The 24,528-nt window shown below is 44.8% G+C and overlaps 1 protein-coding gene across 4 annotated transcripts in view; it reads right to left on the reverse strand.

Annotated features, from left to right (window-relative positions):
• The window catches only part of LOC122556264 (nipped-B-like protein), a 547,720-nt gene that overhangs the window by 177,071 nt on the left and 346,121 nt on the right, over positions 1-24,528 (reverse strand). For all 4 annotated transcript variants that reach the window (XM_043702901.2, XM_043702895.2, XM_043702914.2 and 1 more), the window contains 2 exons: positions 16,095-16,197; positions 14,752-14,850 (listed from right to left, as the gene is read on the reverse strand). In XM_043702901.2, the coding sequence (XP_043558836.2) occupies positions 14,752-14,850; positions 16,095-16,197 (202 nt within the window). The remainder of the gene's footprint in view (positions 1-14,751; positions 14,851-16,094; positions 16,198-24,528) is intronic.

Below are 24,528 nucleotides of genomic sequence, written 5' to 3' on the forward strand. Positions count from 1 at the left end.
CCACATTTTGATGAGAAAGACATCAGAACCTTCTTTATTTCACTTGCAAAATTGGCTCGACAGATGGAGTGGCCAGAGAACTTGTGAGTAATGCCAGTTCAGGCTAAGCTGGTAGGTAGAGCTGGTGTATTTGCAGTGCTGTCAGATGAGGTGTCAAGAGATTATGCAGATGTCAAACAGGCTATTTTAAGTGTCTATGAATTGGTACCAGAAGCTTATAGAGTGGCTCAGACACATAAAGAAGGAACCATGTCAGACTTATGTTGAGTTCAAAACAATTAAACATAGCAATTTTGATAGGTGGGTGCAGGCCTTAAAAATAGGTAAGACCTGAGAGGGTCTGAGAGAGATTATTCTGCAGGAGGAGTCTAAAAAGATATGATAAGAATTCAGGTAGACGAACAGAAAGTTCAAGAATTGAGAAGCGCAGCAGAGACGGCAGATGAATGTGCATTGATGCATACGGTGAAATTTAGGTTCTGACAGGAATTTCATCCTGTGAGGGATAGAAATTGGGAGAAAGGGACCTTCACTACAAAACAGAGTAGATCACACTGGTAATACTTTAGCATGGATGAAAATGAAGCCCAGGTGGCTGGAAAGGAGGTGAAAGGCCTCAGGTGTTTTCACTGTAATGGAGATGGACACATAAAATTATAATGCTGATGGTTTAAGGAGGGGACTGGAAAAAGGTATTTTCACTGCAAGAAGGTGGGACACAAGATGGCAGCATTGGTCATTGAAGAAAGGCACTATGGATATAGATGTGGTAAAAGAGGCACGGTGGGCGGCACGGTGGCACAGTGGTTAGCACTGCAGCCTCACAGCGCCAGAGACCCGGGTTCAATTCCCGCCTCAGGCGACTGGCTGTGTGGTGTTTGCACATTCTCCCAGTGTCTGCGTGGGTTTCCTCCGGGTGCTTCGGTTTCCTCCCACGATCCAAAAATGTGCAGGTCAGGTGAATTGGCCATGCTAAATTACACCATAGTGTTAGGTAAGGGGTAAATGTAGGGATATGTGTGGGTTGTGCTTCGGCGGGTCGGTGTGGACTTGTTGGGCCGAAGGGCCTGTTTCCACACTGTAAAGTAATCTAATCTAATCCAGGCTAAGCCACAGCCATTAGTGAGAGTAGTAAAGGAAACACCAAGAAAAATCGAGGAATTGCAGGAGTCTGAACCACCTAGGAAGGGGCTGAATATTGAGTTAGTGGCCGATCTCTATACAGACTTCACCTCTGTGGGTCAAACTTACTCAGGAAGAACAGGTAGAGAAGGTAAAATTACAATTTTATGGGGTATGGGAGCTAATCAGTCTCAAATAGTAAGGGATGAATGTATTTGAATGTTACTCGAAAGAGTGGTAATTTGTGGAATAGTGGGACAGAAATTTAGCATTCCTCTGTGTAAGGTCAGGTTGGAGATCCAAATCAAGACTGGGGAAGTAACAGTTGGAGTGATTGACAGAGTGTCAGCTCGAGAAATACAGTTTGTTCTTGGGAACTACTTAGCAAGATTTAAGGTGGGAGTAACATTCCTTGTTGTAGAGAAGCCAAAGGCAGACCAGGGAACTCAGGAGTTAAAAGAAAAATACCCTGGAATTTTTCTAGACTGTATTGTTTCAAGATTTCACTGTCAAAGGTCATAGCAAGCAGCAAAAACTAAAGAGAAAGACAAAGGAGGTTTGGTTAGCTGACACCCTATCTGACGTAATGGTGCAGGAAAAACCTAAACAGGTAGAGGGTCAGGCAGAAAAGTTTAGTTCTGAAAGGCTAAAGGACTTACAACAAACATGAGACAATTATATATCGATGCATACTCAGAAAAGGAATCAGAACGTATTCCTGAGGGTTCGTCCTGCTCCTTCATCAGGTGGTTGATGAAGAAGCAGTGCTATGAAAGCTAGTGCTTCCAAATAAACCTGTTGGACTATAACCTGGTTTTGTGTGATTTTTAACTTCCTGATGATTATTATCTTAAAAACAGAATCCTAAGGCGAAAATGGAGATCACAGCAGTTTAGTGCAAGGAGAAATGAGCGTAAGTGCATCAGATTGCGTTGCCAGTAGACAGGAAGTGTTATGGGTAGCACATGAATTACCAGTAGGTGGTCATCGGGATGTGAGGAAGACTCAGGCTAAGGTACAAAGCACTTCTATTTGCCTGGACTGCACATGGATGTGGTTAAATTTTGCCGTACATGTCATACGTGCCAAATGGTAGGTAAGCCACAGACAGAATTAAAACCAGCACCTTCATTGTCGATTTCCACACTGAAGAACCTTTCACGCAAGTTATGATTGATTGTGTATGACCCCTCCCTAAAACTAAAAGTGGGGAACAGAACTTGCTAACCATAATGGACATCTACCAGATTTCTGGAGGCAATGCCATTATGGTATATTCAGGACAAAGGGTGGTGGAGGACTTGGTAGCTTTCTTTACCCAGTATGGGCTACCCAGAGAGATTCAGTCAGACCAAGAGTCTAATTTTATTGCTAGGCTATTTAAGAAAGTCATGGACAGCTTAGGCATGCAGCACTTTAAATCAAGTGTGCACCACCCTGAAGCCCAGGGAGCTTTAGAAAGGTGGCATCAGACCCTGAAGACCATGTTGAGAACATACTGTCAAGATTACCCAAATGATTGGAATAAAGGTATCCCATTTGTATTGTTTCCCGTTAGAGATGCCCCAAATTAATCTTCGGTTCGATCATGATTAATATGTTTGTCAACCCCATACTCCTGCCTTCTCCCCATAACCTATGATCCTTTACTAATCAAGAACCTATCTATCCCGGTCATAAATACACATAGTGACTTGGCTTCCACAGCCTTCTGTGATAAGGAGTTCCAGATTCACCAATTTCTAAGTGAAGAAATTCAATCATACTCCTGTCCTGAGCGACAGAAGTTTGAATCTCACTGTGACATATGGTGAAATTTGAATTCAATGGAAATCTGGAATAAAAAGCTGGTTTAACGTTGACTGTCATAAAAGCCCATCTAGAACACTAATGTCTTTTAAGGAATGTGACTCCAGACCTATAGCAATGTGGTTAACTCTTAACTACTGTCAGGGCAATAAATGCTGGCCTAGTCAGCGATACCGACACCCCGGTACAAAAAACAAAACGATCAATGGTAATCTCTGCAGGATGTTGAAAATGTTCTGAATCATGGAGTTTATGTTCAGGATGTGAAGCTGCGAGATGGTAGCAGTGTGGGGCTCCTGAGATGGAGCTTGCCCGCCTCCAGTCATTTTCTTTCCTTTTTTTTAGTTCTTTTAAGTTTTCTTTTGTCTCTACTCACCTTCTGGAGGGAGTCTGGTTGTGTAGGCATTAGCAGCGACAGCAGAGGCTGGGGACCCACAGTGGGAACTCTGCCGTCACCCACAAAGCAATTGTTGTACTCGGGCAGACCTCTGGCAGTCAGTGACATCGTGTAATTAGCTGAATGCCTGGAGTAGCACCAGAGCGGAACTCCAGCAGTCAGCCAGATGGAGGCACGGGATCAAGAGATCAAGCCCAGCACGGAAGACGATGGCAGCCGACAACAAGACAGCATCACTGAGACGCTGGGATGGAGGGATAGAGCACTCATGGGGAAAGCCCAGTGTGGAGCAACTGCAGGCCGATAGCTCAAGGAGGGTTGTAATTTGGAACTTTTAACTTTATTTCTGATTTACTACTTTATACCTAAGTTTTTGTACCCAGATGGCACACTGAGTGGCAACATTGTAAACTTTTCACTGTACTCCTGTATCCCTGTACTTGAGTATGTGAGACAATAAAACCTAATTCTAAAAAAAAATGCACTGCCTTAGTGTGCTGTGGAGGCAGATTCAAATCATCACTTCCAAAAGTGAATTGGATCATATTCTGAAGGCTGTGATTGCTGACACCTATGATGTATGCAAAAAGGCTTACACATGCACACTTTATGCAGTGCATTATACTTATACACATAACCATCTGCTGGAAGCGATATATTAGGTTAGACAGGTGATTAACCCACTAAAAACAAAACAAAATTAGGCTAACTGGACTTTGTTCAACTTTTTAAACTATAATTCAAGGAATCAATGTCAGAGCCAAAATTATCTATGGTTTATGTGAATGACTTAGGTGTTGAAATCGATTTCACTATAGTCAAATTCACAGACGATATAAATATAAGGAAAGCAAGTCTGCAATAAGATAGATTAAGTCACTGGACACAAATGTAGCAGATTTAGCATAATTTAAGAAAATGTGAACCTGTTCAATTTAGGCAAAGTAGGAAAACAGGTTGTTCAAATGGATGATGGTTTCAGAATGTTGTTTCAGATAAACACAACAGTTACAAGAATAGGTCAGAGGCTAGGGACACTTGGCGAGTAACTCACCTCCTGACTCCCAAAGCCTATCCATCATCTACAAGGCACAAGTCAGAAGTGCGATAGAATACTCATTTACCTGGATGGGAACAGCTCCAATGACTCTCAAGAAGTTTAACACCATCCATGACAAGCCTGCTTGATTAGTACAAATCCACTTACTCTACAATCAATTCTTAGTAGCTGTACCATCTGCATTGCAAGAGTTCACCAAAGTCCCTTAGACAGGACCTTCCAAACCCACGACGACTTCCATTTGGAAGGATAACGGCAGCAGATATATGGGAACACCACCAGCTACAAGTTACCCTCCAAGACACTCAGGAAGTCACAGAATCATACAGCATGGAAACAGACCCTTCAGTTCAACCAGTCCATGCCAACTATCACCCCAAACTAAACTAGTTCTATCCACCTGCACTTGGTCCATATCCCTCCAAACATTACATATTCATGTATTTATCTAAATGTCTTGTAACCATACCTGCATCCATCATTTCCTCTGGAAGTTCATTCCACACACAAACAGTGTAAAAAAAGTTCCTCGTCTTTTTTAAATCTTTCTTCTCTCAACGTAAAAAATACTTCTTAATCTCGAAATTCTGTCTCGAAATACATCGGCATTCTTTTAGTGTTGCTGGGGCAAAATCCTGGAATTTCCACCCGAACAGCATTATAGTCAACTAAAGCATATGGACTGCCATGGTTCAAGAATGCAGCTTGCCACCTACCTTCTCAAAGGAAACCAAGGACGGGCAATAAATACTGGTTCAGCCAGAGATGTCCATGTACCATGAATTAATAAAAAGATTATTCAGATGGCGGCTTGTTTTTAATAAATTTTATCACAATGTGTGGGTGCAAAAATAAAGTCGTCTCACTTCAACTGTAAAGGACACCAGTAGAACCACTCCTGGAGTACTGTGGTACAGCTGTCTCTTTACTTAAGGTAGGATATACTTGCAATGGAGGTGATTCAGAGAATGTTTATTAGGCTGAGTTCTGGGGCACAGGGACAAAATCAGAAGTTGCTGGAAAAGGTCAGCCGGTCAAGCAGCATTGTGAAGAAAAAGCAGGTGTCCCTTCCTCAGAACTCCTGGGGCAAAAGGGTTGTCTCACAAGGAAGGGCGGAATCTACTTACTGAAGTTAAAGAATTTCTTCTTAGGATCATTAGCCTTTGGAATAATCTTCCTCTAAAAGCAGCAGTAGCTGGGTCGTTGAGTATATTCAAGGCTAAACTAGTCTCAATTTTTGACCAACAGTCAAGAGTTCTTGATGTAGGATTGCTCGCTGAGCTGGAAGGTTCGTTTTCAGACGTTTAATCACCATACAAGGTAACATCTTCAGTGAGCCTCTGAATGAAGCACTAGTGGTGTAGCCTGCTTTCTAAGTTTCCTTGGGTTGGTGATGTCATTCCCTGTGGTGACATAATTGCCTGTGGTGATGTCATTTCCTGTTATATTTCTCAGGGGGTGGTAAATGGGATCCAAGTCAATGTGTTTGTTGAAAATCACAACACCAGGTTACAGTCCAATAGGTTTACTTGGAAGCACACTAGCTTTCGAGAGTGAGGGAGGGAGAGCGCAGGGGGGGGACAGAGCGAGAGAGCGCGCGCGCAAGAGAGAGCTCAAAGTTTGTGAGAAGATTTGTAGCTCGGGTGCTCGTTGCTGTGGTTCCGTTCGCCGAGCTGGAAGTTTTTGTTGCAAACGTTTCGTCCCCTGTCTAGGTGACATCTTCAGTGCTTGGGAGCCTCTTGTGAAGCGCTTCTGTGGTGTTTCCTCTGGCATTTATAGTGGTCTGTCCCTGCCGCTTCCGGTTGTCAGTTTCAGCTGTCCGCTGTAGTGGCCGGTATATTGGGTCCAGGTCGATGTGTTTGTTGATGGAGTTTGTGGATGAGTGCCATGCTTCTAGGAATTCCCTGGCTGTTCTTTGTATGCCGGACATGCCGCAACCCAAAGGACTAGCCACACTACCATACATCAAGAACATCTCTGAACTGACAGCCAGACTACCGCGACCACTAGGACTTATAACAGCACACAAACCAACAGCCACTCTCAGACAACAACTCACCAGAATGAAGGACCCGATACCCAGCATGAGCAAAACTAATGTAGTGTACAAAATCCCATGCAAGGACTGCACAAAACACTATATAGGACAAACAGGATGACAGATAACAATCCGCATCCATGAACACCAACTAGCCACGAAACGACATGACCAGCTATCCCTCGTAGCCACACACGCAGACAACAAGCAACATGAATTCGACTGGGACAACACTACCATTATAGGGCAAGCCAAACAAAGAACAGCCAGGGAATTCCTAGAAGCATGGCACTCATCCACAAACTCCATCAACAAACACATCGACCTGGACCCAATATACCGGCCACTACAGCGGACAGCTGAAACTGACAACCGGAAGCGGCAGGGACAGACCACTATAAATGCCAGAGGAAACACCACAGAAGCGCTTCACAAGAGGCTCCCAAGCACTGAAGATGTCACCTAGACAGGGGACGAAACGTTTGCAACAAAAACTTTCAGCTCGGCGAACAGAACCACAGCAGAGAGCGCGCGCGCGCGAGAGAGAGCGCGAGAGAGAGAGCGCGCGCGCGCGAGAGAGAGCGCGAGAGAGAGAGCGCGCGCGCGCGCAGAGAGAGCGCGAGAGAGAGAGCGCGCGCGCGCGAGAGAGAGCGAGAGAGAGAGAGAGCGCGCGCGAGAGAGAGCGAGAGAGAGAGAGCGCGCGCGCGCGAGAGAGAGCGAGAGAGAGCGCGCGCGCGAGAGAGAGCGCGTGCGCGAGTGAGAGCGAGAGAGAGCGCGCGTGCGCGAGAGAGAGCGAGAGAGAGCGCGCGTGCGCGAGAGAGAGCGAGAGAGCGCGCGTGCGCGAGAGAGAGCGAGAGAGAGCGCGCGTGCGCGAGAGAGAGCGAGAGAGCACGCGTGCGCGAGAGAGCGAGAGAGCGCGCGTGCGCGAGAGAGAGCGAGAGAGCGCGCGTGCGCGAGAGAGAGCGAGAGAGCGCGCGTGCGCGAGAGAGAGCGAGAGAGCGCGCGTGCGCGAGAGAGAGCGAGAGAGCGCGCGTGCGCGAGAGAGAGCGAGAGAGCGCGCGTGCGCGAGAGAGAGCGAGAGAGCGCGCGTGCGCGAGAGAGAGCGAGAGAGCGCGCGTGCGCGAGAGAGAGCGAGAGAGCGGCGTGCGCGCGAGAGAGCGAGAGAGCGCGAGAGAGAGCGAGAGAGAGCGCGTGCGCGAGAGAGAGCGAGAGAGCGCGCGTGCGCGAGAGAGAGCGAGAGAGCGCGCGTGCGCGAGAGAGAGCGAGAGAGCGCGCGTGCGCGAGAGAGAGCGAGAGAGCGCGCGTGCGCGAGAGAGAGCGAGAGAGCGCGCGTGCGCGAGAGAGAGCGAGAGAGCGCGCGTGCGCGAGAGAGAGCGAGAGAGCGCGCGTGCGCGAGAGAGAGCGAGAGAGCGCGCGTGCGCGAGAGAGAGCGAGAGAGCGCGCGTGCGCGAGAGAGAGCGAGAGAGCGCGCGTGCGCGAGAGAGAGCGAAGAGAGCGCGCGTGCGCGAGAGAGAGCGAAGAGAGCGCGCGTGCGCGAGAGAGAGCGAAGAGAGCGCGCGTGCGCGAGAGAGAGCGAAGAGAGCGCGCGTGCGCGAGAGAGAGCGAAAGAGCGCGCGTGCGCGAGAGCGAGAGAGCGCGCGTGCGCGCGAGAGAGCGCGCGAGAGAGCGAGAGAGCGCGCGAGAGAGCGAGAGAGCGCGCGTGTGCGAGAGAGAGAGCGCGCGTGTGCGAGAGAGAGAGCGCGCGAGAGAGCGAGAGAGAGCGCGTGCGCGAGAGAGCGAGAGAGAGCGCGTGCGCGAGAGAGCGAGAGAGCGCGCGTGCGCGAGAGAGAGAGTGCGCGAGAGAGAGAGTGCGCGAGAGAGAGAGTGCGCGAGAGAGAGAGTGCGCGAGAGAGAGAGTGCGCGAGAGAGAGAGTGCGCGAGAGAGAGAGTGCGCGAGAGAGAGAGTGCGCGAGAGAGAGAGTGCGCGAGAGAGAGAGTGCGCGAGAGAGAGAGTGCGCGAGAGAGAGAGTGCGCGAGAGAGAGAGTGCGCGAGAGAGAGAGTGCGCGAGAGTGAGAGTGCGCGAGAGAGAGAGTGCGCGAGAGAGAGAGTGCGCGAGAGAGAGATGGATAGTGTGTGTGTGTGTGTGTGTGTGTGAGTGTTTGTGTGTGTATAGTGCTATGGTGGTCACCTGTAATGTGACATGAACCTAAGATCCCGGTTGAGGCCCTCCCTATGGGTACCGAACTTAGCTATCAGCCTCTGCTCGGCCACTTTTCGCTGCTGCCTGTCCCGAAGTCCGCCTTGGAGGATGGCCACCCAAACGTCAGAGGTCAAATGTCCTGGACCACTGAAGTGTTCCCCAACTGGGAGGGAATACTCCTGTCTGTTGATTGTTGTGCGGTGCCAATTCATCCGTTGCCGTAGCCTTTGCTCATGTTTCCCCAGTTACCATGCCTCCAGGCATCCTTGCCTGCAACGTATAAGATAGACAACATTGGCTGAGTCACATACGTACCTGCCACGTACAAGGTGGGAGGTGTCCCCACGCGTAATGGTGGCATCTATGTCCACACTCTGACATGTCTTGCAGCGCCTGCTGTGACAGGGTTGTATGGAGTTGTCCTGACAGCCGTGCAGCTTGCTACAAACAATGATCTGTTTGAGGTTTGGCAGTTGTTTAAAGGCAAGTCGTGGAGGTGTGGGGGAAGGTCTTGGTGAGGTGCTCATTCTCATTGATAATGTGTTGCAGGTCACGAAGAACATGGCATAGTTTTTCAGCTCCTGGGAAATACTGAACAACGAAGGGTACCACGTCGGTTGCAGCACGTGTCTGTCTCCTGAGGTCGTCATTACGGTTCCTTGCTGTGGCACGTCTGCACTGGCGGTCGAGGAGTTGGGCATCGTACCCCGTTCTTGAGGGCATCCCTGAGTACTTTCAGGTGTCCATCACGTTCCTCCTCATCTGAGCAGATCCGGTGTACACGTAGGGCTTGTCCATAGGGAATGGCTGTTTTAATATGTTTTGGGTGGAAGCTGGAGAAGTGTAGCATTGTGAGGTTGTCTGTAGGTTTGCGGTAGAGTGTGGTGCTGAGGTGTCCATCCTTGATGGAGACGCATGTGTCCAAGAATGAGACAGATAGTTGAGAGTAGTCCATGGTGAGTTTGGTGGTGGGATGAAACTTGTTGATGTCACTGTGTAGTTTTATCAGTGACTCCTCTCCAAGGGTCCAGAGGAAGAAAATGTCATCAGTGTACCTGGTGTATAATGTTGGTTGGAGATCCTGCGTAGAGAAGAAGTCTTGTTTGAACCGGTGCATAAAAATGTTGGCATATTGGGGTGCAAATTTGGTCCCCATGGCTGTTCCCATGGATGAAGAACTGGTTGTCAAAGGTGAAGACAGTATGATCAAAGATAAAGCGGATGAGTTGTAGGATGATGTTTGAAGATTGGCAGTTGTTGCCACGATGCCATCATTGTGGGGGATGCTGGTGTAGAGTGCGGAAACGTCCATTATGACGAGGAATGTTCCTGGTTCGACTGATCCGTGAGTGCTGAGTTTCTGTAAGAAATCCGTAGTATTGCGACAGAAGCTGGGGATCCCCTGTACAATAGGTTTCAAGATGCCTTCAACATAGCCGGAGATTCTCACATAGGGTCCCATTGCCCGACATGAAGGGACATCCTGGTGTGTTGGCTTTGTGTACCTTTGGAAGGCAGTAAAAGTCGTCTACACGAGAAGTACGTGGAATGAGGGCGCATAGGGAACTCTGAAGAACTGGATCCAAAGTTCTGATCAATGTGTTTAATTCACGGGCGTGTTCTTTGGTCAGATCAGCCTGTAGTGTTCCTGGTTGTTCAGTTGTTGGTGCACTTCACTGATCCAGGACATTCGAACTCAGACCTTCGGGTGACAATCCTCCAAGGCGGACTTCGGGACAGGCAGCAGCGAAAAGTGGCCGAGCAGAGGCTGATAGCTAAGTTCGGTACCCATAGGGAGGGCCTCAACCGGGACCTTGGGCTCATGTCACATTACATGTGACCACCATTGCACTACACACACACACGCACACCTATACACAGACACATACACACAGACACACACCGACCCTTACAGACACACACACTCCCACATGCACCCCCTCACAGACTTAAGACACTCTACACTCACTACACACACACACTTTCTCACACTCACGACTCCCAACCCAGACAGACAGACACATACACAAAGACCCACATGCACACATATTTTGTGGGGTGAATGTGTACTTGCAGGGTTACATTGTACTTTGCTCAAAAACTGCATGAATTTATGTAAAACTCCATTATCTCTTTTTAGATTAGAATCAATCTAAACATCACGGCATAGGCAGAGAACACAGGGGGCTAACACCTTCAACATATTGTCTACCTATCATCATTGTTAACAGCTAACCTGAGAATGCAACTTTTTAAAAAAAGTTTTGAGATTTACACATGAAAGTGAAACAATCATGGCATTCAAACAGAAAGACTTAACAGAATCAATTTTCAATGTATAATTTCAGTTACATCACACTGAAAATCTTTGCTATAAATTCGGTGTGTTAGGATTGAGCCCTCCACGACCACCTGATGAAGGAGCGACGCTCCGAAAGCTAGTGTGCTTCCAATTAAACCTGTTGGACTATAACCTGGTGTTGTATGATTTTAACTTTGTACACCCCAGTCCAACACCGGCATCTCCAAATCGTAATGTGTTTGTTGAGAGAGTTCTAGGAATACTAGATAGAGTTCCGGTTGGAATGCCATGCTTCTAGGAATTCTCGTGCGTGTGTCTGTTTGGCTTGTCCTAGGGTGAATGTGTTGTTCCAGTCGAAGTGATGTCCTTCCTAATCCATATGCAAGAGACATACACGAGAATTCCTAGAAGCATGGCATTCCAACCGCAACTCTATCACAAACACATTGACTTGGATCCCATTTACCAGCCCCTGAGAAAAAGAACAGGAGATCACATCACCATAGGAAATGATATCACCACAGGAAATGTCACCACTAACTCTAGAAAACGTAAACATATAAATAGAAAGCGGGCTACACCACCAGTGCTTCATTCGGAGGCTAACCAACAACATTGCCTAGTAGGCTGACGAAACATCAGAAAACAAAACTTCCAGCTCAGCGAGCAAACCTACATCCAGAAACTCAACCTGAGCTACAAATCTTCCCATAACTCTTGACTGCTGAGTTTTGAGAAGCAGACAGGAAAATGAGTTAAAACCACAATCAGACTAGTCATGATCTTATTGAATGGGAGAGAGACATGATGGGCTGAAATGTCCTACTCCTATTCCTTAATTTAAGGTAGAGTCAGAATTTTTAATAGCATGGAAATAGGTCACCCAGCCCATCATGTCCACGACAGTCATAAAACATCTACTTCAATCTCATTTTCCAGCATTTGACCCCAGTCTGGTTTGCTATGGTGTTTCAAGTATTCATCTAAATAGTTCTTAAATGTCTTGAAAGATCACACCTTTACATCCTTCAGGGACAGTTGCAGATACCCCACAACCTTCTGGGTGAAATAACTATGCCCCAATCCCCTCTAAACATCCTGCTCTTTACTTAAAAGCTGTCTACCTGCTTATTCAATCTTCCACAAGGGGGGTAAAGATTTTCCTTGCGTACACCCTTCAGAACTTTGTACATCACAATCAGAACCCCTCAGTCTTCTCTGATCCAAGGATACAACCCTAACCTATTTACTTTCTGTTCAAAGTGGAATCGTTCCAGCCCAGGGAACATCGTGGTGAATCTCCTTGGTACCCTCTTGAATGCAATCACATCCTCCCTAAAGGAAGGTGACCAGAATTATAGAGTACTCCAGCTGTGGTGTAACTAATGATATTTACAGATATACAGGCTCCTTGCTTTTGCATTCAATGAAGGCAAGTATCCCATATGCCTTCTTAACCACTTACCTATACTATTGCTTTTAAGGATTTATGGACATGCACACCAAGGCTCCTCTGCTCCTAGGTACCTGGGGCTGCTGCCACCCAAAATGCAACATCTAACACTTTTCAGGATTAAATTCCATTTGCCACTGCTCAACACTTCTACGGTCCTGCAGTCTAAGGCCTTCCTCCTCATTATTTACCAAACCACCATGTTTTGTGTCATTTGCAAACTCACTGATCAACCTCCTGCATTCATGTCTAGATCATGAATGTACACTACAAACAAGGGACCCAACAATGATCCCTGGTATATGCCAATGGACATAGGCTTCCAGTCACAAAAATACCTTTCAATCATCACTCTCTGCTGGCTGTCATGAAGCCACTTATAAATCCAATTTTCCTAACCACGCTAGACCCTATGTACTCTTAGTTTCTTAAGCAGCATAACATGAGAGACCTTATCAAAAGCCTTACTCAAGTTCATACATCAGCTACATCAGCTTTAAGGAGAAAGTGAGGGCTGCAGATGCTGGAGATCAGAGCTGAAAGTGTGTTGCTGGAAAAGCGCAGCAGGTCAGGCAGCATCCAAAGAACAGGAGAATCGACGTTTCGGGCATAAGCCGAATGAAGAAGGGCTTATGCCCGAAACGTCGATTCTCCTGTTCCTTGGATGCTGCCTGACCTGCTGCGCTTTTCCAACAACACACTTTCAGCTACATCAGTTTTACTCATGTTATCGACGCATCTAGTCAAAAAATTCAATCAAGTTTGTATATGATCTTCTCCCATACAAAGCCATGCTGACTATCCATGATTAATCCTTCCCTCTCCAACTGGAGATTAATTCTGTCCCTCAGAATATTTTTCCAATTGATTCCCTACCACAGATATTAAATTTACTGGCTTATAGCTTCTCGGTTCATCCCTACCACCTAACTTGAATAATGGCAGCATACTAGCTATCCTCCAGTCCCTTGGAACCTCTCGTGGCCAGAATGTTTTTGAAAATTAATGTTAAAACGCCTGCAATCTCCTCCTTTGCCTCCCACTGCAATCTGCGATAATCTCATCTAGGCCTGGGGAATTATTTACTTTCAAGCCTATTAAAACTACTAATATCTCTTCATTCTTAATGCTTATTCATTCAAGTATATCACAGACTCCTCCTGGATTTCCACACCCAGAGTGTCCTTTTCTACAATGAATGCAGACACGAAGTAATCATTTAAAACCTCAGCTATGCCTTCTGGATTCAAACACAGATTGCCACTTTGGTCCCGAATGGGCCCCCCTCTTTCCCTAGTTATTTCTTTCCCCTGAAGGGCTTTCAAACACATCTTTGGATTTTCCTTTATATTATTTGCCAGTGTTTCTTTTGTTTTTTTACCTCCCCTTTTCATCTTCCTCATTTCTTTTCTAAGTAACCCCTGCACTTTCCATACCTGTGTTAAGCCTTCAGTATGTTCCATAAATTCCCCTTTCTTTTCCCCTCGTCTAAATTCTGCATATCTCTCAACATGGTCCCAGCTACCACCATTACAACTTGTTGGTCCTGCATACTTATTATTACCCTTTTGACTGTCACCGATCGTTCTGAAGTGGATTTTCCTTCAAGGAGCTCCTCCCAGTCCATTTTGTCGAAATCATGTCTTGTCTTATAAAAATCAGCCTTCTACCAATTCAGATCCCATCCATAATTATGCTAAATCTCTTTGAACTGTGGTCGCTATCACCAAAATGCACCCCCAATGCCACATCAACCACTTGCCCAGCTTTGTTCCCTAAAATTCAGTCCAGCATTGAATCGTCTCTTGCAGGACTTTCTGCATGCTGGCTCAAAAGCTCTCTTGGATACATTAAGAATTCTGCCTCCTCTAAGCCTTTCACACTTTGCCTATCCCAGTTAATACTAAAGAAGTTGAAATGCCTTACTAATGTTACCCTATGATTTTTATGCATTTATAGAACCTTTACTGCTTTTACTTGCATTAAGTCCCATCCAAACCTCATTTAAGCTCTCTTTATTGATCTATAGTAGCTTCACATTAAGCTTGGCCTTAATTGTGAAACTCCCACCTTTCTTTTAGATACCTCCCTCTCTCTGAATCTTTCAGTACCCCAACATCAAAGATAACTGCTCAAACTCTAATCACTTGTGCACCTTAATCTTTAACTCTGCTCTGAATGATATTGTCTCTTCAGCTGCTTTAGGCACTTTATCAATAGAAAGTTGCTTTCACTTAATTTTGGCAAGTGACATCCTGGGTTTCCAGTCTGTACACTAGAATGTTTGCTTTGCACCGAAGACTTCAAATACATCATACCAGCTTCGTGAAAATGTTGTTTGTAAACAACTATACAGTGGAAATGTTCGCACAAGGAAAACAAATCCTTACCCTTGCAAGAATGCTGGGATCCACAGCAACTACCTCAGATAGACACTTCATAGCTTTTGTTCGTACAGCGATCGCACTTTCTCCTAGTACACGCAGAATCTGGAAATAGAATATATCATATCCAATGCATAGACTGGTGGCTCAGGGGATGGAATTCACCAGAATAGATGACAGAATTTAAATTCTATTAATAAATCTGGAATGTAAAGCTGGTTCTAATCATGACAATCATAAAACTATCATTGATTGATGTTTTATGGCAGCAGGGGTGATTCGTAATTACTCTCTGCAAGCTACTCAGTTCAACAGCAATTAGCATTGGATAACAAATGGACAACATGCACACTGAATTAAGGAAAAAAAGGACATACAGGAATTTGAAATGAAACATTCCCTAATACAAAACCTATTCCTACTACTGACTATGCATACTGCAACTTTAACTTTCTGCAATTTTAACTTTCACATCTACCCAATAGCCAAGTTTGTTATAATTTTCTATAACCGCATTTCTTTTTCTTTTTATTTCTTCACAGAATGCGTGCTGTGCTGGCTTGGTCAGCTCTTACTGTCTGTACATTGTTGCCTCGTAGGCAATTAAAAGGAGCTGATGACGCAGTGGCATCATTGCTGGATTGTTAATCCAGAGACCCAGGTAATGTTTTGGTGACCTGGTTCGAATCCCACCACGGCAAACAGTAGAATTTCCAAAAGAAATCTTGAATTAAAGAGTCGAATGATGATCATGAAACCATTGTCGATTGTCAGGAAAAATCCATTTGGTTCACTAATGTCCTTTAAGGAAGGAATCTTGAAAAAAGGAATCTGCCATCCTTCCCCTGGTCTGGACTACATGTGATTCCAGACTCTCAGCAATGTGGTTGACTCCTAATCAGGGATGGGCAATAAATGCTGCCTAACCAGCCCTCATCCCATGAATGAAGAAAGCAAAAAAAAAAATCAGAACCTCAACACTATGGTAAGGACACAACTCAGAACAAGTAAGGATTGCAGATTTTCTTCTCAAAAAGGACATTAGTGAACGAGATAGGTTGCTCAATAATAATCAACAATGGTTACATGGTCACCACAAGGTTCACTTTCTATTCCAGATTTTCCTTATTAAATGCAAATTTTTTCATCTGCCATGTTGGATTCAAACCCATGAATTAATTAAACCCAAACATTAATCTGGGGCTCTGAATCACTAGTCTAGTAATATTACCACTTCCCCTTAATATGAAAAGAAAAATGAAATTTTTCAATCCTTTTAAATCCCTCTCCCTCTTCCAGAGGAGCACAGATCAAATTCCCTTCAAAAGCAGTGCAATACAGCCACTCACCTGTGTCAAATAAATATCAAAGCTCTGTGCAAAAGGCCTCATGGAGGCCAAGTACCGGACAATCAGACAGGCATCTTCATAGTCTACATTAGCAGAGTTCATTCTGTATAAAGAAACAAACCAGTCAGTTTCAAGGCAAGAAAGTACTTAACATGAGTAAGACATCCTGAGAGCTGGTAAAGACCTGTTTAATAGCCTGGAAGCATACTATCGGGTTAGTTTTTCCACTGATGCATTTAGTGAGAATTAAAGGTGTATTTAAGACCAAACAAAGATCGGATCCTGATCAGTAAGGGGATCAAGTGTTGTGGGGAAAAGGCAGGAGAATGGGGTTGAGAAACATATCAGCCATGATCGAATGGCAGTGCCGACTTGATGGGCTGATTGACCAAATTATGCTCCAATATCTTATGGCCTAAAGTTTTAGAGGTACCGTAACAGCAGCTTGCAAATCAACACAGTAAACACAGACTACCACCTGGCAACATTAAAAGAAGAACAAGTTAACTGAGAGTTAGAAAATCAAGATTATTAAATCATCAAACTAGTTCACACAATTTAAACGCAGAGGTTTCTCAGGATACAGCAGAAGCATAAAACAATTTACGGCTCAGGATGAGGCGACTCAGATTGTCAAAGCTAGACAAAAGTGTGATCCAGTCTAGTCTTCAGCTCTGTGACAATTTCCATGGACAAGAGTCCTCTTCTTGCTCCACAGATCCCTTCACTCACCACCAACATTTTCCTTCCACCTTTTCTTTAATTCATTCACAGGCTGGCTAGGTCAACATTTTTTGCCCATCCTTAATTGCTTGGAGTGAAGATATGGGCCTCTGGGAGGTAGGACAAAATGCATAAAGGAGCTGCACAACATGGCTTCTGCATTGCTAAATTAGATTGCACTGAACCAGACAGAAACAAGAAATCGCAGACTGATTTAATTCCAATAAAAAAAACAGAAATAATGGTTAATTCTAAATTGCAGTTAGAGACAAAATGGCTCACTGCACCTATATGGCTACTTGGTTCCCTATGCCAACATGACCACCTGCAACTAGTCTTGAAAGTTATATTTAAAAAAACTAACCACACTGCAAGCTGCGAGTCCTCATAGAGGAAATACTAAACCACATTTTGCAAGCTGCGAATCTTTGTAAAGGTGACATAAACCACTATGACTTAATCAATATCATTAGTTCAAGCAACTATCCATGAAGTGATATCATGTAGTGATTGATTGTTACTATGTGATCATGCTCCATGTCTGATCTTGAATAAAGTATATAAATCTTATGCAAACTCCAAGTTTGTTGGATTCTTTTGATTGCCAAGAAGTTTTCATACTTCTGGGCGAATCAGAGCCCTCCAATCCAGCTCTGCAACATACAATAAATGATTGTTTATATGTTAGACAAAGAGTCGTTTACAGGTGTGTTAATTGACCAATCACGGAACCGAGACTCCCACAGATCAACAAGACAGTTTAAGAGGCGACTCAGATTGTCAAAGCTAGACAAAAGTGTGATCCAGTCTAGTCTTCAGCTCTGTGACAATTTCCATGGACAAGAGTCCTCTTCTTGCTCCACAGATCCCTTCACTCACCACCAAAGAGACAGGGGGATAGCCGGGGGGGGGGGGGGGGGGGGGGGGGTATAGACGGTGGGGATAGACGGGTAAGGACAGTAGTTTCCTTCCCCAAAGGATATTAGTGAACCAGACCAGAGAGAGTTTTCCAATAACTGAATGGATTCATGTCATCATTAGACTCTCAACTCCAGATACTTCCTGACTTCAAATTCCATCATCTGCCGCAACATAATTCAAATCCAGGACCTGAGAACTTTATCTGGGTCTCTAGATTAAAAATCCAGTGATAATATCACGAGGTCATCGCTTCCCTTTTGCCACCCTCAGTGTTGTTCAATATGAAAGAATACTGATTCATCGGTCAAAGGGGGTGGTACATGATTAATAGCAGGAGGATTCCTTTGCCCAGATACCATCAGGCTTTGTGGTGTCGAGTCAATACTGGGGACTTCTAGGGTAACTCCCTGCTGACTGTACACCACGGTGTGATCACCTCTGCTGGGTCTGTCCAGCCAATGGGACAGGACATATCCAAGGATGGGAGGGACCATGATACTGCCTGTAACCAACTGTCGTATGATTAGTCTGTGAGACAGATTCTCCCAAATTCAGCACCAGGTCCCAGAGTTATACAGAAAGGTTGGGAATTTTTTCACTAGAGCACAAGAGGTTGAGAGGTAACGTTAAAGAAGTTTATAAAATCATAAAGGCATAGGTAAGATTAATCATAGGTGTCTTTTCCCCACGATGAGTATTTCAAGTCTGGGGGCGCATTTTTAAGGTGTAAGAAGAGAGACCAAGTAAGGATGACAGATTTCTTTACCTGAAGAACATCAGTGAACATGTTGCGTTTTCCTGACAATCAGTATGGTTTTATGGTTTTGATTGTTATTGAATTCTACCACTTGCCACAGTGAGATTTGAAGCCAGGTCCCCAGGACGTTACCTGGGTCTCTCGATTAACAGTACAGTGATAATACCACTATGCCAACATCTCCATTTGTAGACTCCATCATTCTCTCTACTTGTGTTCTCGCCTAACCTTGCCATCTGCTAACTTAGTGACAGTGCATTCACTTTCTTCGGACATCTATGGCACTCCATAGGTAACCATCCTGAAAAAGATCCCCTTTATCCCAACTCTCTCTATTCTATTACTTAGCCAATATTCTATCCAGATTAATGCATTATCTGCACCATCATGAGCTCTTAAGTAACATTATGTGCAGTACTTTATTAAATGTCTTTTGAAAATCCAAATGTGCTACACATACTATTTCCTTTTATTTAACATCTGCACAGAACTCTAATAAATTTGTCAGGCATAGCTTTGCCTTCGGTACTATATTGCTTGTAGCAACAGGTCACAAAGAACAGAAAAGCAGAATAGGCCCTTCAGCCTATGTCTGCGCTGACCACAATGCAATTCTAAACTAATCCCATCCGACTGCATATGATCTGTACATTTGTACCTGTACATGTGTCTAAATGCCTCAAACATCATCTTTCTATCTGCTTCTACCATCTCCCCTGGTAGCATGCTCCTGGTTCCAATCACCCTCTGCACATCTCCCATAAACTCTCCTCTCTTGCCTCAACCTATGCACCCTAGTATTTGACATTCCAGTGATAACACCACTAGGTCATTACCAAAAGACTCTTGAGTATCCAGCATACTCATGCCTCTCAAGTTTGCACACTTATCAGGTCGCCCCTCAGCATCCGATGCTCGAGCAAAAACAATCCAAGTTTGTCCAACAACTCCTTGCAGTTAATTTATTCCAATCCAGGCAACACCTAGTAATCATGTTTTGTACCTTCTCCAAATACTCCACATCCTTCCTACAGTGTAGTGACCGGAACTGAATACCATATTCCAAATGTGTCTTTACTAAAGTCATAAACCCGTGATGATGCTGCTCCTTTAACAAGGTTATGCTGTCCTTGGCTTTTTTTCCCCCAGAGGAGTTATAAAAGCAGCGATTCCGAAATGTCTGACTTGGATGGGTTTTAGGGCCAATTTGATTATAGCTAACAGATACCGCATCAGACAAAAAGCTTAAAAAAATGTGTACAATGAAAGGAAAGTGGCCAATTCGCCCAGTCAGCTTTCCTCTGGTTTGATTTGGTTTTGGCAGTCTGGCTATTCAAGGGGCACAGTGGTAGTCTGGCGCACTGACCTCTACACCGCTGAAGCCAAATGCCAACTCGAGTACACCTCTTCCTACCGCCCCCTCGACCATGACCCCACCCCCCATCACCAAACCATCATCTCCCAGGCCATACAGAACCTCATCACCTCAGGAGATCTCCCACCCACAGCTTCCAACCTCAGTCTGGGAACCCCGCACTGCCCGGTTCTACCTCCTTCCCCAGATCCAAAAGCCTGACCACCCTGGCCGACCCATTGAACTCATCTCTACCTACCTCAAGGAAATTGTTAAGGGAGAGGACCAGTTTGGCCAAACGAATGAGTGTGTTGGTGGAAGGGTACAGTTGGGGAAATCGGGAGAGGAAAAAAACGGAGGGCTTGGAGGCCCTGGTCATGGCGGATGGAGGTGTAGATGGATTGGATATCCATGGTGAAGATGAGGCATTGGGGGCTGGGGAAATGGAAATCTTGGAGGAGGTGGAGGGCGTGGGTGGTGTCTCGAACGTATGTGGGGAGTTCCTGGACTAGGGGGGATAGGACAGTGTCGAGGTAGGTAAATTCAGGCAGCATCCAAGGAGCTTCAAAATCGATGTTTCGAGAAGGGCTTTTGCCCGAAATGTCGATTTTACTGCTTCTCGGATGCTGCCTGAACTGCTGTGCTCTTCCAGCACCACTAATCCAGAATCTGGTTTTCAGCATCTGTAGTCATTGTTTTTAGTGAATAGGTAAAAACAGTCAGGCAGGTTTGAGGTTGCTGGTCCAAGAAACAGCTACATGGAAGACAGTGTTCCATGCTACCATCTCTCTCTCTCCTTTAAGACCATGTGTTTGATTTTACCTTTTGTGCCAAGGAATGTCTATGGAGATTCTTTCAAGTATTTCGAACAGCATCATTAAATTGGGATAATCTGTTGGGTTCTCAGGCAGGTTAAGTTATTCGGTATTCTGTTCTCTTTTGTTTGTGTTTCATTTAGTAATCTTGTAAATAAGTTCTGTTTTGTTTAAAACTAAGTGGTTTGACCAGCTGCATCTCTCCTGGAATATCCACGTTGCACCACCTGCTTAAAACAACTAGCAAAGTTAGGGTGTGGGCTACTTTCTTGATTTGTTTTGAGGGGGTCTGATCTGGTCCATAACAGATTGGGGACTCTTTGCAGGATTTGTTCTATAGTTCCGATTTGGGATTAAGGTTGTTGGACTCGAAGGCAGCAAGTGGTGTGTGATTAGATTAGATTAGATTAGATTAGATTACTCACAGTGTGGAAACAGGCCCTTCGGCCCAACAAGTCCACACCACCCCGCCGAAGCACAACCCACCCATTCCCCTACATTTACCCCTATACCTAACACTACGGGCAATTTAGCATGGCCAATTCACCTGACCTGCACATCTTTGGACTGTGGGAGGAAACCGGAGCACCCGGAGGAAACCCACGCAGACACGGGGAGAACGTGCAAATTCCATACAGTCAGTCGCCCGAGGCGGGAATTGAACCCGGGTCTCTGGCGCTGTGAGGCAGCAGTGCTAACCACCGTGCCACTGTGCCGCCCACTAGTGTGCTAGTGTCTTTTGTTCCAGGTGTTGAATTCGGTTGGTTTAAACAGTACTTGGAATAGCAATGCTCTTTCAGTCACCAAGATTTTTCTGGGAGTTGAAGAAGTGACTTTGGGAGTTTTGTAAAAAGGCGATTAAGGCCAAGCTGCTTGAATTAGCAGAGACACAGGAACTGGAGCTGCCTCCTTCCGTGAGGAAAGAGACATAATTACAGCTATAGCAGAACATTTAAATTTACTGGAAATGCCATCAGGATCTTTAGAGATGGCTAAAATGTAATTGAAAATGAAGCAGCTTGAATTAGTGGCAAAAGACGAGGAAAGGGAAACAGGAATGAATTACGATTAAAAGCAAAGGAAAGAGAAGAAGAAAAAGATCGAAACGTTTTAGCAGGACAAAGAGAGAAGAGAGAGAGAAAAAGGAGACAAAGGAAAGGAAAGAAAGAGAGTGAGTTTGAACTTCAGAAACTGGCACTGAGACAGGAGTTCAAAAATTCACTTTCTGAGTTACTGAGAACTCATGTGGAAGAGCAGAGTTAAAATGGCAAGATTAGCAGCCGAAATGGCTGATGATTATGAGTTGGTCCATAAATCAAAGTTTATCTCTGATGTTAAAAGATAAGGAGATATGTACCTCAGAAGGATATTGCCAGAAAAGGTACTAATAACCAGAATTCACAATGAGACAAGAGGCACTTAGTTATGTAGAGTGAGGTTAGTGTCCAGTGAAGAGCAGTGAAGTCATGGTAGGAGTACTGGACAAACTCTCAGCTCCAGAAATACAATTTGTCCTTGCTAAAGATATAGCTGGTTCACAGGTAGGAGTGCTGCCTACTGTGGTTGAACAGTCAGGGGAAACTCAGGCAACTGAACTATTGCAGGACATATATTCTGGGATTTTTCCTGACTGTGTGGTAACGAGGTTACAAAATCACCAGTTAAAATCAGGTCAAAGAGTACAGATGTGAAAGTTGAAGTGGAATTAGCAGACACCCTGCTTGATCCTGGATGTGGAGCTGGAAGATGCATTTTCAGACACACTGTCACCATACTAGGTATCATTACTGAACCTCTGGATGAAGCACTGGTGGTGTAATCCACTTTCTATTTATATGTTTGTGTTTCCTTGAGTTGGTGATGTCATTTCTTGCGGTGATGTAATTTCCTATAGTGATGTCATTTCCGGTTCTTTTTCACAGAAGATGGTAAATGGGATCCATTTGGAATGCCATGCTTCTAGGAATCCTCGTGCATGTCTCTGTTTGGCTCATCCTAGGATTGATGTGTTGTCCTTCCTCATCCGTATGCAAGGATACTAGTGAGAGTGGGCCACGTCTTTTTGTGACTAGTTGATGTTCATGTATCCTGGTGACTAGTTTTCTGTCCGTTTGTCCAATGTAGTGTTTGTTCTTGCAAGGTATTTCGTCAATGACATTAGTTTTGCTTGTTGTCTGTATGGGGTCTTTCAAATTCATTAGCTGCTGTTTTAGTGTGTTGTGGGCTACCATGATGCCAAGGGGTCTGAGTAGTCTGGCAGTCATTTCTGAGAGTAGGGGAGAGTGGCTAGGGTTTCTGGATGCATTTTGTCTGCTTGTTTGGGTTTGTTGTTGAGAAATCAGCAGACTCTGAAATGACAGCCAGACTACTCAAACCTTTTGGCATCATGGTAGCCCACAAACCCACCAATACACTAAAACAGCAGCTAATGAATTTGATAGATCCCATACAGACAAGCAAAACTCATGTCATTTACAAAATACCTTGCAGGAACACTACATTGGACAAACGGGCAGAAAACTAGCCACCAAGGTACATGAATATCAACTAGCCACAAAATGACATACCCTCTCTCACGAGTATCCTTACATACAGATAAGGAAGGACATCACTTCGATTGGGACAACACATCCATCCTAGGACAAGCCAAACAGAGACATGCACAAGAATTCCTAGAAGCATTCCTAAAACTCTATCAACACACACATTGACTTGGATCCCTGAGAAAAAGAACAGGAAATGACATCACCGTAGGAAATGATGTCACTACAGGAAATGACACCGCCGACACAAGGAAACACAAACATATGAATAGAAAGTGGGCTACACCACCAGTGCTTCATCCGGAGGCTCACTGAAGATGTTACCTAGTAATGGTGATGAAACATCTGAAAATGAACCTTCCAGCTTAGCGAGTAAACCTACATCCAGAACCTCAACTTGTGCTACAAATCTTCTCAAAACTTGCTAATCCTGTTCGATCAGATGGAGACGACAAACCAGGGGCAGATAAATGACAAAGCAGACATCCTTAGCTCAGAGAAATTAACTGAGTTACAGCAGAAAGATGAAAAGTTGCAGCAATTGTATCAAAAAGCATACACAGAAAAAGAATCTGAATGTTTCTCTGAATGTTATCTTAAAAATGATATCTTAATGAGGAATTGAACACCATCACATATTCAGGCAGATGTGAAAGTTCATCAAGTCATATTGCCAGAGGGTTACAGAACGGAGGTGTTGTGAGTGGCGCATGAGCTACCGCTAGGGGGTAATTTAGGAGTGAGAAAAACTCAAGATAAAACTCAAAAACACTTATACTGCCCTGGACTGCACAAGGATGCAGTTGCATTTTGCCAAGCATATCATACATGTCAGGTAATGGGAAAACCATAGACAGTTATAAAATCTGCACCTTTAGCACCTATTCCTGCATTTGAGGAACCTTTTACAAGAGCCTTAATTGATTGTTCGGGACTCCTTCCAAAACCAAAAAGTCAGAATCGGTATTTGTTAACAATAATGGATGTGTCCACTAGATTTCCAGAGGACGTTCCATTACGCAATATCACAGCTGAAAGGACTAGAAAGGAATTATTCAACTTTTACACTAGATATAGACGACCCACAGAGATCCAGTCAGATCAAGGGTCAAATTTTATATCAAAATTATTCAAGGAAGTTATGAACAGCTTATGAATAAAACAATTCAAATGTACTGTGTACCACCTAGAATTACAGGGAGTGCTAGAAAGGTGGTATCAGACATTAAAGACCATGTTAAGGGCTTATTGTCAAGACTATCCAGATAACTGGAATAAAGGAATTATGTTTGTACTTTGTGATCAGAGATGCACCAAATGA

This window comes from Chiloscyllium plagiosum, unplaced genomic scaffold (genome assembly GCF_037043375.1).
Source record: "Chiloscyllium plagiosum isolate Xiang-an unplaced genomic scaffold, Cpla_swu_hap1 HiC_scaffold_2, whole genome shotgun sequence".
Classification (NCBI taxonomy): Eukaryota; Metazoa; Chordata; class Chondrichthyes; order Orectolobiformes; family Hemiscylliidae; genus Chiloscyllium; species Chiloscyllium plagiosum.